At 35.7% G+C, this 18,327-nt stretch overlaps 1 protein-coding gene across 1 annotated transcript in view; it reads left to right on the forward strand.

Moving 5' to 3' along the window:
• The window catches only part of EFCAB13 (EF-hand calcium binding domain 13), a 315,250-nt gene that overhangs the window by 205,538 nt on the left and 91,385 nt on the right, over window positions 1-18,327 (forward strand). The window contains exons 34-40 of the mRNA XM_060395750.1: window positions 5,684-5,737; window positions 6,272-6,376; window positions 8,802-8,855; window positions 9,552-9,656; window positions 12,294-12,347; window positions 15,791-15,895; window positions 16,478-16,531. Coding sequence (XP_060251733.1) covers window positions 5,684-5,737; window positions 6,272-6,376; window positions 8,802-8,855; window positions 9,552-9,656; window positions 12,294-12,347; window positions 15,791-15,895; window positions 16,478-16,531 — 531 coding nt within the window. The remainder of the gene's footprint in view (window positions 1-5,683; window positions 5,738-6,271; window positions 6,377-8,801; window positions 8,856-9,551; window positions 9,657-12,293; window positions 12,348-15,790; window positions 15,896-16,477; window positions 16,532-18,327) is intronic.

Here is an 18,327-nt window from a genome sequence, read left to right on the forward strand (position 1 = left end):
CCATTTGGTAGGAATTTGTCATTTCTTACTTTACATTTTTCAGAGATAAGTTCTTATTTTTTAAAATTAAAAATTTATTTATTTTAATTGGAGGCTATTTACAGTATTGTAGTGGTTTTTTCCATGCATTGACATGAATCAGCCATGGGTGTACATGTGTCCTCCATCCTGAACCCCCCTCCCAACTCCCTCCCCATCCTATCCCTCAGGGTTGTCCCAGTGCACCGGCTGAGTGCCCTTTATCATGCATCAAACTTGGACTGGTGATCTATTTCACATATGGTAATATACATGTTTCAGTGCTATTCTCTAAAATCATCTCACCCTCGCCTTCTCCCACAGAGTCCAAAAGTCTGTTCTTTACATCTCTGTCTCTTTTGCTATCTCATATATACAGTTATCTTTACCATCTTTCTAAATTCCATATATATGTGTTACTATACTGGATTGGTGTTTTTCTTTCTGGCTTACTTCACTCTGTATAATAGGCTCCAGTTTCATCCACCTCATTAGAACTGATTCAAATGCATTCTTTTTAATAGCTGAGTAATATTCCATTGTGTATATGTACCACAACTTTCTTATCCATTCGTCTGCCCATGGGCATCTAGGTTGCTTCCATGTCCTAGCTATTGTAAACAGTGCTGCAGTGAACGTTGAGGTACATGTATCTCTTTCAATTCTGATTTCCTTGGTGTGTATGCTCAGCAGTGGGATTGCTGGGTCATAAGGCAGTTCTAGTTCCAGTTTTTTAAGGAATCTCCACACTGCTCTCCATAGTGGCTGTACTGGTCTGCATTCTCACCAACAGTGTGAGAGGATTCCCTTTTTCCCCACGACCCTCTCCAGCATTTATTGTTTGTAGACATTTTGATAGCAGCCATTCTGATCGTCGTGAGATGGTACCTCATTATGGTTTTGATTTGCATTTTTCTGATAATGAGTGATCTTGAGCATCTTTTCATGTGTTTGTTAGCCATCTGTATGTCTTCTTTGGAGAATGTTTGTTTAGTTCTTTGGCCCATTTTTTGATTGGGTCATTTATTTTTCTGGAATTGAGTTGCATGAGCAGCTTGTATATTTTTGAGATAATTTCCTTGTCAGTTGCTTTGTTTGCTATTATTTTCTCCCATTCTGAAGGCTGTCTTTTCACCTTGCTTGTCGTTTCCTTCGTTGTGCAAAAGTTCTTAAGTTTAATTAGGTCCCATTTGTTTATTTTTGCTTTTATTTCCATTACTCTGGGAAGTGGGTCATAGAGGATCCTGCTGTGATTTATGTCAGAGAGTATTTTGCCTATGTTTTCCTCTAGGAGGTTTATGGTTTCTGGTCTTACATTTAGATCTTTAACCCAATTTGAGTTTATTTTTGTGTGTGGAACTTATATGCAGAGTACATCATGAGAAATGCTGGACTGGAGGAAGCATAAGCTGGAATCAAGATTGCCAGGAGAAATATCAATAACCTCAGATATGCAGATGACACCACCCTTATGGCAGAAAGTGAAGAAGAACTAAAGAGCCTCTTGATGAAAGTGAAAGAGGAGAGTGAAAAAGTTGGCTTAAAGCTCAACATTCAGAAAACGAAGATCATGGCATCTGGTCCCATCACTTCATGGCAAACAGATGGGGAAACAGTGGAAATAGTGTCTGACTTTATTTTTCTGGGCTCCAAAATCACTGCAGATGGTGATTGCAGCCATGAAATTGAAAGATGCTTACTCCTTGGAAGGAAAGTTATGACCAACCTAGACAGCATATTCAAAAGCAGAGCCATTACTTTACCAACAAAGGTCTGTCTAGTCAAGGCTATGGTTTTTCCAGTAGTCGTGTATGGATGTGAGAATTGGACTATAAAGAAAGCTGAGTGCCGAAGAATTGATGCTTCTGAACTGTGTGGTGTTGGAGAAGACTCTTGAGAGTCCCTTGGATTGCAAGGAGATCCAACCAGTCCATCCTAAAGGAGATCAGTCCTGGGTGTTCATTGGAGGGACTGATGTTGAAGTTGAAATGCCAATAATTTGGCCACCTGATGAGAAGAGCTGACTCATTTGAAAAGACCCTGATGCTGGGAAAGATTGAGGGCAGAGGGGACGGGGACAACAGAAGATGAGATGGTTGGATGGCATCACCAACTCAATGGACATGGGTTTAGGTGGACTCCGGGAGTTGGTGATGGACAGGGAGGCCTGGTGTGCTGTGGTTCATGGGGTCACAAAGAGTCGGACATGACTGAGTGACTGAACTGAACTGAACTGAACTGAACTGATGGTGTTGAAAAGTGTTCTAGTTTCATTCTTTTTCAAGTGGTTGACCAGTTTTTCCAGCACCACTTGTTAAAGAGATTGTCTTTTCTCCATTGTATATTCTTGCCTCCTTTGTCAAAGACAAGGTGTCCATAAGTGTGTGGATTTATTTCTGGGCTTTCTATTTTGTTCCATTGATCTGTATTTCTGTCTTTGTGCCAGTACTGTACTGTCTTGATGACTGTAGCTTTGTAGTATAGTCTGAAGTCAGGCAGGTTGATTTCTCAAGATTGCTTTGGCTATTTCAGGTTTTTTGTATTTCCATACAAATTGTGAAATTATTTGTTCTAGTTTTCTGAAAAATACCATTGGTAGCTTGATAGGGATTGCATTGAATCTATAGATTGCTTTGGCTAGTATACTCATTTTCACTATATTGTTTCTTCTGATCCATGAACATGGTATATTTCTCCATCTATTTGTGTCATCTTTGATTTCTTTCATCATTGTTTTATAGTTTTCTATATATAGGACTTTGCCAACTAAGGTCCATCTATTCAAGGCTATGATTTTTCCTGGGGTCATGTATGGATGTGAGAGTTGGACTGTGAAGAAGGCTGAGCACCGAAGAATTGATGCTTTTGAACTGTGGTGTTGGAGAAGACTCTTGAGAGTCCCTTGGACTGCAAGGAGATCCAACCAGTCCATTCTGAAGGAGATCAACCCTGGGATTTCTTTGGAAGGAATGATGCTAAAGCTGAAACTCCAGTTCTTTGGCCACCTGATGTGAAGAGTTGACTCATTGGAAAAGACTCTGATGCTGGGAGGGATTGGGGGCAGGAGGAGAAGGGGATGACAGAGGATGAGATGGCTGGATGGCATCACTGACTCGATGAATGTGACTCTGAGTGAACTCTGGGAGTTGGTGATGTACAGGGAGGCCTGGCGTGCTGCGATTCATGGGGTCACAAAGAGTTGGACATGACTGAGTGACTAACTGAACTGAACTGGATATATAGGTCTCTTGTTTCTTTAGGTAGATTTATTCCTAAGTATTTTAGTCTTTTCATTGCAATGGTGAATGGAATTGTTTCCTTAATTTCTCTTTCTGTTTTCTCATTGTTAGTATATAGTAATGCAAGGGATTTCTGTGTGTTAATTTTATATCCTGCAACTTTACTATATTCATTGATTAGCTCTAGTAATTTTCTGGTGCTGTCTTTAGGGTTTTCTATGTAGAGGATCATGTCATCTGCAAACAGTGAGAGTTTTACTTCTTCTTTTCCAATCTGGATTCCTTTTATTTCTTCTTCTTCTCTGATTGCTGTGGCTAAAACTTCCAAAACTATGTTTAATAGTGGTGGTGAGAGTGGACACCCTTGTCTTGTTCCTGACTTTAGGGGAAATGCTTTCAATTTTTCACCACTGAGGATAATGTTTTTCTGTGGGTTTATCATATATGGCTTTTATTATGTTGAGGTATGTTCCTTCTATGCCTGCTTTCTGGAAGGTTTTTATCATAAATGGATGTAGAATTTTGTCAAAGGCTTTCTCTGCATCTATTGAGATAATCATATAGTTTTTATCTTTCAGTTTGTTAATGTGGTGCATCACATTGATTGATTTGTGAATACTGAAGAATCGTTGCATCCCTGGGATAAAGCCCACTTGGTCATGATATATGATCTTTATAATATGTCATTGGATTCTGTTTGGTAGAATTTTGTTAAGGATTTTTGCATCTATGTTCATCAGTGATATTGACCTGTAGTTTTCTTTTTTTTATGGCATCTTTGTCTGGTTTTGGTATTAGGGTGATGGTGGCCTCATGGAATGAGTTTGGAAGTTTACCTTCCTCTGCAATTTTCTGGAAGAGTTGGAGTAGGATAGGTGTTAGCTCATCTCTGATTTTTTGGTAGAATTCACCTGTGAAGCCATCTGGTCCTGGACTTTTGTTTGTTGGAAGATTTTTTTATTACAATTTCTATTTCCATGCTGGTGATGGGTCTGTTAAGATTATCTATTTCTTCCTGTTTCAGTTTTGGAAGGTAATACTTTTCTAAGAATTTGTCCATTTTTTCCAAGTTGTCCATTTTATTGGCATATAATTGCTGATATTAGTCTCTTATGATCCTTTGTATTTCTGTGTTGTCTGTTGTGATTTCTCCACTTTCATTTCTAATTTTATTGATTTGATTCTTCTCCCTTTGTTTCTTGATGAGTCTGGCTAATCATTTGTCTATTTTATTTATCTCCTCAAAGAACCAGCTTTTAGCTTTTGTTGATTTTTGCTATAGTCTCCTTTTGTTTCTTTTTCATTTATTTCTGCCCTAATTTTTATGATTTCTTTCATTCTACTATCCCTGGAGTTCTTCATTTCTTCTTTTTCTAGTTGCTTTAGGTGTAAAATTAGGTTATTGATTTGATTTTTCTCTTGTTTCTTGAGGTAAGCTTGTATTCCTATGAACCTTCCCCCTTAGCACCGTTTTACTGAATCCCATAGGGTTTGGGTTGTTATGTTTTCATTTTCATTCATTTCTATGCATATTTTGATTTCTTTTTTGATTTCTTCTGTCATTGTTTGGTTATTCAGAAGCGTGTTGTTTAGCCTCCATATGTTTGTATGCTTTGAAGACCTTTATTTTAAGCTCAGAATGCCCAGATTTTGTATTATATTTAATCGTTGTATTTTCTCAATAGTGTAATATATAATTCAAATTTTAATTTTTGCTATTAGTCAACAGGTAAATATTTGGAAAATAAAAGCACAAGAATGTTTCACTGTTTTCCTCTTTCTCAATACTTAATATAATTGAGATTCTGATTTAGTGAACTTATTTTGTCTCGCTAATGTTTCTATTTGAATGTCCTTTTAAAAACTAATGAAGTAGATCATTGAATATCTATTATATACAAAGGTTATAATTAACAATTGTGTAGGTATTAAGTCATTTATAACTTGCATATGTAATTCAATGTCAATGAATTATTTTTGGCTTAATTATAATAGTGAATAAATAATGAGTATGTGTCAATTTTATATGAGTAGAAAATTTCCAAACATGAAACAGTGAAATATGGTATACACCACCTTTTAATTTTGACCCAGTAACCTAACTAAATAATGGAGAATTTTCCAATATCTAAATGCTTAAAAGCAGCTAAAGTAAATTGGGCTTCCTTTGCATATAATTCTTTTATGCTGAAAGTTTTAATATCTTAAAGCAAAAATGTCAATGTCACATTGTTAATATCATTATATATGTGAAATGCAAAATATTTTTCTTATTTTATAAGGGAGAAATAAAATTTTGTAGCAAGTGATAAGTACTAAATTTTTTTGTTCGCTTTCTCATCTTTTGTGTTGTGTGTGTGTGTGTGTGTGTGTGTGTGTGTGTGTGTATGTACAGATAGATAGATGTAACTTGTGTTTTCTTGCAGTTGATGGGAAAGTTGATATGAAAAAGGTAATGGATGAAGTGAAAGCCTTCACAGGTTAGTGGTAAATTACTAATAAACTGAGCATCCTAGGGTTTGACAATAATTTTTATTTTTCTATTATGTTTTCCTGCTACCCTGCCACTAGATCCAATGGAAAGTTTTATCTTGTTGCATAAGTTTAAGTTTGGAAAAAAGAAAGCAATATAAAATATACCTACAGGACTAAATCTATATAAGAAATCCTACACTGTAGAGATTTCCTTCCTAATAAAACATTTCCCATATGAAATTCTAGGCAGGCACAATAAATGGCACTGTAGTCAACAATTGCATTATTAACAAAGTTCTTACAAGATTATTTTGAATCTTACCTAATAAGCTATCTAGGTGGATTAACTGAACAGTAATAGAAATAAACTTATTTTTTCTCAGAATTTAAAAGGAACCTTTATCTGTTAGTATTGAAGAAACAAGAGTTCTGATTTCCCCCAAGACTATAATAGATGGGGACTTCATTGTGCTTTTTGCTCTTCAACCTCAAATTTGGAATCATTATTAATAAGTATAATTATTTCTAACTTCTTAAAGGTGAAAATATCAATATCAATAACATGGCAAGTGTGGTGAGTGATACGGGAATTGAACTTCCAGAAACAGAACATGCAAAGCTGATGAAAGCACTGCCAGTTAGTGGTAAGCCTAAAAACTGCTGCTGAAACCTTCCTTTGAACAACTAGACCTTGTAAGCCTGGGAGGGAAGTTATAAAGCTTTAGAATTTAATGCGTAAGGATTTAAAATTTAAATTCTGGGTTATTTCTAGAAGTTTGCCACCCAGATTGAGGGCTGTTGTACAAAATAAATGGCTTGTACACATCAAAAATGTGAAAATCATGATGGAAAAAGAATGAGGAATTGTCCAAGATTAAGGAATAAAGAAACATGAGAAATTGATTCTTAGTTGCTATATATGACATTAATGGAACAACTAGTAAAATTTGAGTAAACTCTGTAGATTAGTTAGGTGTGCTGTATCAATCTTAATCTTCTAATTGTGCTGTGACTATGTAAGAGAATTATATGTGTGTATATGTATATATACGCATTATATATTTTTTTAAGATAATACACACTAAAGTATTTAGTGGTTAAGGGCATTGTACCTGCAAATTCATTTGCAAATATTCAGAAAAAAATAATATGCACCTACAGAAAGGATGATAAAATAAATATAGTTAAATGTTAACATTTGAAAAATCTGGGTAAAGACTATATGAGAATCCTTTGTACTATTTTTGTCACTTTCTGATTCTGACAGTATCATGTAGATTTTGGTGTAAGAATCACTGAAATTCCAATGAAAACTGCCATGATAAGATAAGCAATGATTTTATTCATTCACTTGTCTTATTTTTTAGATTCCATGATAAGTAAAAACATACAATATTTATCATTCTGTGCGACTTACTTCATGAAGTGTAATACTCTCCAGCTTCAAAACAAAGAGCATGGCAAAATGTCCTCATAAAACTTTTTAAAATTTCCCCTATATTGATAATTATTTCCCTAGTCTCATTCAGTATCAATCTTAATCATCTAATTAATGCACACTGTATTTAGTGTGCATTATCTTAAAAATATATATATATAATATATATATGTACACACATAATATACATATACATGCATATAATTCTCTTACATAGTCACAGAGCAATTAGAAGATTAAGATTGATACTGATCAATCTCAGTCTGATTTGCTGTATTTATGCTTTATCTTTTTCTCAGTTATACTTCCTGGCAATTAATCTGTGTTATTGTTTCCTACCCCACAAACAACCCAATTCTTAGACTTATTTGTTGTTTACTATTTGTTTAATGTATTAATTTCTGCTATAATTTTTGTCAGTTCCTTTTTCTGTCTTTAGAACATTTTCATTCTCTATTATTCTTGTAGTTGAATGGTTGACTATTTTCATTTTTGTTGCTTTAGCCTTATTTCATGGGATCAGATACATCGTTCTTATTATCATTATTGTTAATTAGCTTACAGTTTCATTTTTTTTCTTTGACCCAAATGTTGCTTCCAAAATAATTTTAATGTTTTTAGATGGTTGGATTTTTTGGCCTCTAGTATTTTAACTTTATTTGAACATAATATTAGATTTTTAGAAAAGTTTTAAGAAGAGTACAAAAAACTCCCTCCTACCCTTTACCCAGGTTCACAATTTGTTTACAGTTTGCCCATTAGCTTTATCATTTATTCATACTTTCTCTCTTTCTCTATCCATACCCCTCTCTCTCCAATAAATACACACATGAACATACATTCTTTTTTCCTGAATCAACTGCAGAAATAGTAACACTCAACATCCAGAAATAATAAATTGACAAGGTTTAATACTTCTGCATGAGATAAAAAGCAAATACCAACCTTGGAAATTATTCACAACAAGTATAACAAAGAGATAATTAAGAACTTTTTAAAGATCTTTTTTAAAATAAAAGACAACCTAATATGAAAATGGACTTTTGACAATGGATATCAACATGCATGTATAAATGGGCATGAAACACTTTTTTAAAGAACTTGATCATGTATATTCAGCATGGTTGCTGCTGCTGCTAAGTCGCTTCAGTCGTGTCTGATTCTGTGCGACCCCATAGATGGCCTCCTACCAGGCTCCTCTGTCCCTGGGATTCTCCAGGCAAGAACACTGGAGTGGGTTGCCATTTCCTTCTCTAATGCATGAAAGTGAAAAGTGAAAGAGAAGTCGCTCAGTCGTGTCCGACTCTTAGCAACCCCATGGACTGCAGCCTACCAGGCTCCTCTGTCCATGGGATTTTCCAGGCAAGAGTACTGGAGCAGGGTGCCATTGCCTTCTCCGATTCAGCATGGTAGAATTCTACAAAAAAATGGCTTTGTGGGACAAAGTGTGAATAGTTTTGTATTTTTAAAGATTTTAGTATTTCTTAATGTTGTTACTACTTCAAGGTAAAACAGATAAAAATATTTTAGGACAAATTATTATTATTCTTAAATATAAGAAATAAATTCAATTTTTGTGAATTCCATTATCGATTTCCCTGTATCATAATCCAAACCCCCTTTTTTAACAGGTGATGGAAAGGTGCATAAAAATAGAACACTAGAGGGTGTGACATCTTTCAGAAGTAAGAACTGTAATGTATTGATTCTTTTGTCTGATATCTTCAGTCTTTGCATAAGATTTTGAATCCTTTATCCTTCTTTATATTTTTATTCATTATTTTTGCTTCTTTCAGTGTATTTTCATTTTATACGGAAATGATGTGTATACTATTATATTCATAGGAAATACCATACATGGAATTTTTCTAATATTGCTCCCAGGTAAATAATTGGTATGTAATTTTGCAAAGAAAAATTGAAGTGGAGGATTAACCTCACCACTGAATTTAGAAAAGTTGTTCGGCAACAACAACAGCAAATTTTGGAGTCTGATCCAAAAAAATAAATAAATTTACTAGTTAATTAGGACTACTGGGAGTAATAGATGAGGATTCTCCAGGTCCAGTTACCATTCAGCACAATAACCTTCTTGAGAACATCTTCTCTATGTAGACTTGCCACCAGTATAGATTTTAAGAAAATGTGTTCCATGTTCATTGTACCTATTGACTTTCTCTATACTCTTGGAAAAGTCAAATGTAAGCTATAGTCTTCTTATCAGAAATGGCAATAACAATACAAGTATGCAAATTTTATTTTTTGTTGTCCCTTTTATTATAATACTTATACATACTCATGAAAGACATTTAAAGACAAATGTGTTTTTCATGTTTTAGATCATTCAGTGGCTTTCATGTTACTTTTCTGTCTTTCTTAAGGAGGAAAAGTTGACATCAGCAACTTAAGACCACTTCTAGAAAAAATGGATATCAAACTCACTGAAAAAGAATTTGAACAGCTAAATGAAAATTTACCTGTTGATGGTATGAATAGTAAATAGCATTGTCAGTCTCCAAAAGGAGTTTTCTCCATGTCTTACAGCTGAGAATTTCTAAAACTTGATTTAGTTGGTAATGAAAATAACATAAAATTTTTAAATCTTGAGGTACCCTAAACTTAGGGGGGAAAAAAGCTACAAATGCCAACTATTGTTACTGCCATTCAGCACTGTTTTAAGGATTCTAGCTACTTCAGTGAGGAAATGCGATGAAATAATACTGAGAAAGAGGCAATATTACCTTTAGTTTCAGATGATATGATTGTGTCTCTAAGAAACACAGAACACAAAAGAAATCTATTATAATAACTGAGTCTTATACATGCGAAGTCGCTTCAGGCGTGTCCAACTCTTTGCAACTCCATGGACTGTAGCCTGCTGGGCTCCTCTGTCCTTGAGATTCTCTAGGCAAAGATACTGAAGGGGGTTTCCATTTCCTCATCCAGGAGATCTTCCCGACCCAGAGATCGAACCCATGTCTCTTATGTCTCCTGCTTTGGCAGGCGGCTTCTTTACCACTAGCGCCATCTGGGAAGCCCTATTGAGCCTTATATAAGCCATTTGGGTTCAGGTAACTAAATACAAGATAAATATGCAAACCTCAGTGGCTTTCCCAAAGCTTACAATGATCAAATAGGAAAAGTACTTGATTTATAACTTCAACAAAACCCATGAACTATCTAAGAATGCATTTTACAAGAAATAGGATCTTTATAGAGTAAAATCTTATTAAGGAACATGGAAAGTTAATTCGTGTTCTTGAATGGTAAACTAACACTCAGGTTCAGATTGTTAAATCAGACTGACATAAATCAGAGATCTTACCTAGTGTCAAGCTTCACCAAATGATGTCTAGGATAAAATCATTATTAAAAAAAAAAAATAGAGGTCTGAAATGTCAAGGGCAACTCCATAGTTTCTTCCTTCCATGTTGGACATGCTATTCTGGTTGAGAATAAATGAAGTCTCTATAAATCACCTCACACAGTAGGAGCATTTAAATTATGAAGAATCTCCAGAAAGCTGTATAGTCTTTGTGACATTATTCAGGGAACCATGCCTTACAGCTCATGGGTGCTATTTGCTACAAATAATTCTTAGCCAGAGATATACTGCTAAGGGCATTTCAAGCATAAAGACTCTTCCTTATCATTAGCCAGAGAACCAACTGACAAAGATATTAAACTGGATCACCTTCCTTCTTTTCTTTTCACTGAGGATATCCCCTCAATGATGGAAGATAATGGATTATAAACCACTGCTCTGAGATGGAAAAATTTCTCAAGATTTACTGAAATAAAGATATCAATTATTCTAAAATGATATATACACATTTATATTTTTTGTATGTATGTATTTCTATGTTATACACCTATATCTTTATATAAGATATAAAATCCCAATGGGGTTTTTTATCAAAGTATAGTTGATTCACAATATTATGTTAGTTTAAGATATACAGCATAATGATTCAACATTTTGATAGATTATATTCCATTTAAATTTATTATAAAATATTGGCTATAATCCCTGTGATGTACATTATATTTTTATAGCTTTGTTATTTTACACCTAATAGTTTGTGTCTCTTAGTCCCCTTCCTCTCTCTTGTCCTGCCCTCCTACCCCTCCCCACTGCTACTGCTTTGTTCTTTGTATCTGTGAATCTGTTTCTGTTGTATTAATGTGTTTGTTATATATTTTAGATACTGCATTTAAGTAAAAACATACAGTATTTGTCTGTCTTACTCTGACTTCACTAAGCATAATACCATCCCATCCATCCATATTATTCCAAATGGAAGATCTTCATTTTTTTTTATGGTTGATCAATATTCCATTGTGTGTGTTATGTATGTATATATATGTGTGTATATACATACACATACACAACATATCTTCTTTTTTTAAAATTAGACTACTGATTTTATTCAGGGATCCCTAGTTTTTCCGTTAATGTCTTTTATCTGCTGAAGTCCTATGTTAAATTTAGTCATCGTGTCTTCTTCATCCTCTTCAATCTGACAAATTTTTAATCTTTGTTTTTCATGACTTTGACAGTTTTGAAAAGTACTGGTCATATGTTTTGTAGAAAATCCCTCATTTTAAAGTTGATGTTTTCTCAAAATTAGACCAGGGAATATAAATTTTCAAAAATAATACCGCAAAGATCGAGTGTTATTCTTGTAGCATCATATTAAGGTATATGATATCAAAATGACTTATCACTGCACACTACATCTTCTTTATCCATTCATCTGTTGATGGAAACAGATTGCTTTCATATCTTGGCTATTGTAAATAATGCTGCTATGAAATTAAAAGATGCTTACTCCTTGAAAAGAAAGTTATGACCAACATAGATAGCATATCTAGGCTGATTCATGTCGATGTATGGCAAAAACCACTACAATATTGTAAAGTAATTAGCCTCCAATTAAAATAAATTAATTCTAAAAAATAGATCAGCAAAACCCTTGAAATTCAGAGATTTAATAAAAGTCTGGGTAAGATTTTGTTATCAGTGGAATTTATCTGAAATTTCCCATCAGTATCCATCCTTTCTATGTTCTTCTGTGCTCTTGACATTGATTACATGTCTCAATTGGCCCTTTTCCTTGTAGCTGATGGAAAAATTGATCTGGCTAAGGTGATGGATGGAGTCAAAGCTGTTACAGGTGAGGGAGAAGTTAGTATAAACCTAACATCCTAATTTTTATAGTAATTGCATTTTCTTCAGACCTTAATTAACTGTATGATAATTCTGTCATTTAACTTCTATTTAATGTTTTTATGTCCAGGAGTATTTTCTTATGTATTTTCCACTATACACTTCATTTCTCTTATTTTGAGATACCAAAATCTGTAATAAAAAGTGAAATGGATCTTTAGAAAAGACCCTGGTAACTTTCCAAAGGAAAGATGATAGGTTGTACATATTGATAGAATTGTTAGGATAAGCCATATATAGTTTGCTAATTGACAAGAGGGATATAATATCCATTTATTGTCATTGTCCTTTTGATGTGTTAGTATAGGCCCCCCAAGAAAGCAAAAACCAAGGCAGAATTAAACATTCATGGACATTATTAGAGGGAAAGCCTGTGTAAGAGAAATAGGAAGGTAACCTAAAAAGCCTAGAACTCTCAGACTGTAGTGCAAATGTGACACCAAAAGAGAGAAAGGAAGAAAAAGTTGAGTGGAAGCATCCTATATTGCCATACAATCTAAGGAAGGTCTGGCAAAGTCTTCAAGCAGTCCTGTGGCCAAAGTCAGCCATCCCCTATCCCCCAGGAATAGGCCTCCTTGAGTGCAGCATTCAATCACTGGTTAAGAGAAACCTGTTGAAGGCATGGCCTTAGTATAAAAACAGGGATGAATTCCAAAGCAGCAGCTGGGGCCCTTGGTCAATTACATTCTCTGTAGTTGGAAGTCCTAAAGGCACGTTTTCATGGCCACCATCAAGCCAGGTTTGAAGCATGATACTGGATGCTTGGGGCTGGTGCACTGGGACGACCCAGAGGGATGGTACAGGAAGGGAGGAGGGAGGGGGGTTTAGCATGGGGAACACGTGTATACCTGTGGCGGATTCATGTTGATGTATGGCAAAACCAATACAGTATTGTAAAGTAATTAACCTCCAATTAAAATAAATTAATTTATATCAGCCTTAGAGAACAAATTATGTTTCTGTGAGTAATGTTATCTCTGTGTACTTGGTCAGAGCTCAGTGACTGTTACTCCCCCAACCCATACTCATACTGTACTGGCATCATAAATTAGTTTCATTATTTGCAATCATTTGATTGTACTTATATTCCATGTGTGCTATTATTTTAATATTTTTTATTAAGGAGGAAAAGTTGGTATCAATGATATGAAAATTGTCCTGGAAAACATGGGGATTGAGCTCAAAAATAGAGAATACAAGGAATTGGTGAAAATTCTGTCATTTGATGGTAAACATTATAAATATCAGTATAATCAAAAAGAGCTTTAGCTTCTCTATCTATGAGACCCTCTAAAATCCTTTTTCCTAAGCTTCAGAAAATAGAAAGTCAATCTCGAAAAAATATTTTAGTGTCCATTTATACCTGAAGTGAATCCCTATACATGCAATTTTACTTTTAGATTGGGAAGCAACATCCTAATTGTGATGACTCATGGGAAACAAGATCTGTATTTTGATGAATCATCTCATCAAAAGAAAAAAAGTGATTAATCTAGCATTTGTGGATGGAAGAAAAGGGTTGATAGTTTAGACGAGAATAAAGCAGGATTGGGGAGAAGGGATGTGCACGTTGTAGAGCACCTGTTGTGCTAAACATCCCCAATTTTCTCTAAAATTTTTTATAATAGAATTTTTTTCTTATATTAATGATTTTTAAAAATATGAATTTATTTATTTTAATTGGAGGTTAATTACTTTACAGTATTGTATTGGTTTTGCGATACATCAACATGAATCTGCCACAGGTATACACGTGTTCCCCATCTTGAACCCCCTTCCCTCCTCCCTCCCCGTATCATCCCTCTGGGTCGTCTCAGTGCACCAGCCCCAAGCATCCAGTATCATGCTTCAAACCTGGACTGGTGATTCGTTTCATATATGATAATATACATGTTTCAGTGCCATTCTCCCAAATCATCCCACCCTCGCCCTCTCCCGCAGAGTCCAAAAGACTATTCTATACATCTGTGTCTCGTCTGCTGTCTCACATACAGGGTTATCATTACCATCTTTCTAAATTCCATATATATGCGTTAGTATACTGTATTGGTGTTTTTCTTTCTGGCTTACTTCACTCTGTATAATAGGCTCCAGTTTCATCCAGCTCATTAGAACTGATTCAAATGTATTCTTTTTAATGGCTGAGTAATACTCCATTGTGTATATGTACCACAGCTTTCTTATCCATTCATCTGCTGATGGACATCTAGCTTGCTTCCATGTCCTGGCTATTATGAACAGTACTGCGATGAACATAGAAATTTTTACTAAAAATCCTGAAAAGCCAGTTTTCCCTGAGAGTATTCTAGTGATTATGCACTTTTCTCTGTAACTTAAATTCTGCCTTACAGATGATAACAAGGTCTTTCAAAACAGATTACTAGAAGCTGTGAAGTCTCTTAAAGGTAATTGAGAAGCATAATGAGAATGAAAACAAATGGGGGATCTTCATAATTATTGTTTCCAAGATATTAAATTAGTGAGGGCTTCCATCTCTCATATATACTGATTGCAAATTTATGCTCCCATTGAAGATCTAGCTTCAGTTTAGCAGCTGATCTTCTACTTTATATCTAGAAAGTCTTCCACTTTTTGAAGATTTTTCCAAACTTTTCAAGAAAAGAGATATCAAATTTCACATTTGCATAGAAACAAATAGCAGAAAAGATTAATGGTTATTCAGGGATTTTAATCAGCCACAGTAAAAAACTAAACTAAGAGCTGAATCATCAAATCATGGTGTTCAGAAGTAAAGAATGTTTGCCTCCAGAGCTAGAATTCTCTTAGCATTTATTCAATGCTATTTGAAACTTTGTATTATATGGGCTGGTCCCCAAGACAAGTCTCAAGGTAGTAACCCTAATTCTAATTTTATAGTCGATTTTCTTTATAGGCATAAAGTCCTTAGTCTCTTTACCAAAATTGTTGAGGGTTTTTTTTCACATTTTAAAATAAGCATTCTTTACCCTAGTAGATATAAAGGGGGGCTGCTCCCCAGGTGGCACTAGTGGTAAAGAATCTACCTCCCAGTGCAGGAGACATAAGAAACTTTAGTTCGATCCCTGGGTTGGGAAAATTCCCTGGAGGAGGGCATGGCAACCCACTCCAGTATTCTTGCCTGGAGAATCCCATGGATGGAGGAGTATGCAGGCTACAGTCCATGGGGTCGCAAAGAATCAGACACAACTGAAGCAACTGAGCACACATGCCCACATATACAAAGGGGAGTCTGTGAGTAGGCTTTAAATAATATATGACCTCCATGAAATTATATGCCATCTTTGTGAGCACTGACATATAGTGTTCGTGAAATCCACAACATGGTATGTGTCTCCAAAAGATGTAAGTTTGGGGAGTTATGTAATCTTCAAGGACTGTCTCTTTCCTTAGGTAAGAAAGTCAGTGTCAACAGTTTGAGTACTATACTGGACAATATGGGAATCAAGCTTACAGATGAGGAACTTAAGGATCTGACTCAGAATCTCCCTGTTGATGGTAAGCAAGTTTTTGGATACTATGGCTAGATACTAGGAGAATTTAGGCATAAGCATTGTTGGCACAAAAGGTCCTAGGAAAAGGAACCTTAGGAATGGTAATCTACCCTGACAGTAATCAAGAAGCTGTAAATGTGGATGCAGCAAGTAAGCAGCCAGTTACCAAAATCAACATGAAAATATTGCACTCTATTTGTTATGTCTCTATGTTCTCTACCCAAATTATAGTCAGTAACAGACAGTCTTCCACATTTTGAATAGGGAAAGGTAGGCTTTTTAGATAATGGTACTTCTGAATTTCTTTCCATCACTAATATATATGGGTTTGAAATATTATAGAACTATAAGTAAAATTCATATTATTGATATGACTTTTATGTTGAGGTTTTCTTTATAGTCCTCATGAAGGTGATAAAAATTAGGTAAAATAATAGCATAGACTATATTATTCAGTAAATATACATTTGACACTTAGGATAGTGCCTGGCCCAAAACAAATGAGGATTTATGGTTTCCCGTAATATCTTTCACAATATTTTATGAGTCCTTTTTATCTCAGTGTGACTTTGATCTTCTTCTACAGTTGATAAGAAGAGTTCTCTAGAAACATTGATGAGTAAAGTGAAAAATTTTAAAGGTAAGTGAGAATTGTTGTAAATCTGATTTTAGTCCTTGGTATTAAATTTTGTTTTTCAGTGGTATTTCTTTAATGTTTGCTATGAAATACCTACATGCTACTAAGCCTGTGGGCTTCCTTGGTGGCTCAGATGATAAAGAATCTGCTTGCAGTTCAGCAGACCCAGGTTCAGTCCCTGGACTGGGAAGATCTCCTGGAGAAGGGAATGGCTACCTACTCTGGTATTCTTAACTGAAGAATTTCATGGACAGAGGAGCCTGGTGGGTTACAGTCCATGGGGTCACAGAGAGTCAGACACAATTGAGCAACTAACACTTTCTATATGGCACAAGTCTACAAGTCTGTATGGCAATTTGGAATCTGTTGTTTATGCCAAAAATATGCTTTGCTTCATAAATGTTTCAGTTCAGTTCAGTCGCTCAGTCATGTCCGACTCTTTGCGACCCCATGAATCACAGCACACCAAGCCTCCCTGTCTATCACCAACTCCTGGAGTTCACTCAGACTCACGTCCATCAAGTCAGTGATGCCATCCAGCCATCTCATCCTTGGTCATCCCCTTCTTCTCCTGCCCCCAATCCCTGCAAGCATCAAAGTCTTTTCCAGTGAGTCAACTCTTCACATGAGGTGGCCAAAGTAATGGAGTTTCAGCTTTAGCATCATTCCTTCCAAAGAAATCCCAGGGTTGATCTCCTTCAGAATGGACTGGTTGGATCTCCTTGCAGTCCAAGGGATTCTCAAGAGTCTTCTCCAACACCACAGTTCAAAAGCATCAATTCTTCGGTGCTCAGCCTTCTTCACAGTCTAACTCTCACGTCCATACATGATTACTGGAAAAATCATAGCCTTGGCTAGATGGACCTTAGTCAGCAAAGTAATGTCTCTGCTTTTGAATATGCTATCTAGGTTGGTCATAACTTTTCTTCCAAGGAGTAAGCGTCTTTTGATTTCATGGCTGCAGTCACCATCTGCAGTGATTTTGGAGCCCCCAAAATAAAGTCTGACACTGTTTCCACTGTTTCTCCATCTACTTCCCATGGAGTGATGGGACCAGATGCCATGATCTTCGTTTTCTGAATGTTGAGTTTTAAGCCAACTTTTTCACGCTGCTCTTTCACTTTCATCAAGAGGCTTTTTAGTTCCTCTTGACTTTCTACCATAAAGGTGGTGTCATCTACATATCTGAGGTTATTGATATTTCTCCCAGCAATCTTGATTCCAGCTTGTGTTTCTTCCAGCCCAGTGTTTCTCATGATGTACTCTGCATATAAGTTAAATAAGCAGAGTGACAATATACAGCCTTGATGTACTCCTTTTCCTATTTGGAACCAGTCTGTTGTTCCATGTCCAGTTCTAACTGTTGCTTCCTGGCCTGCATACAGATTTCTCAAGAGGCAGGTCAGGTGGTCTGGTATTCCCATCTCTTTCAGATTTTCCCACAGTTTATTGTGATCCACACAGTCAAAGGCTTTGGCATAGTCAATAAAGCAGTAATAGATGTTTTTCTGGAACTCTCTTGCTTTTTCCGTGATCCAGTGGATGTTGGCAATTTGATCTCTGGTTCCTCTGCCTTTTCTAAAACCAGCTTGAACATCTGGAGGTTCACAGTTCACATATTGCTGAAGCCTGGCTTGGAGAATTTTGAGCATTACTTTACTAGCATGTGAGATGAGTGCAATTGTGCGGTAGATTGAGCATTCTTTGGCATTGCCTTTCTTTGGGATTGGAATGAAAACGGACCTTTTCCAGTCCTGTGGCCACTGCTGAGTTTTCCAAATTTCCTGGCATATTGAGTG

This window comes from Ovis aries, chromosome 11 (genome assembly GCF_016772045.2).
Source record: "Ovis aries strain OAR_USU_Benz2616 breed Rambouillet chromosome 11, ARS-UI_Ramb_v3.0, whole genome shotgun sequence".
NCBI lineage: Eukaryota > Metazoa > Chordata > Mammalia > Artiodactyla > Bovidae > Ovis > Ovis aries.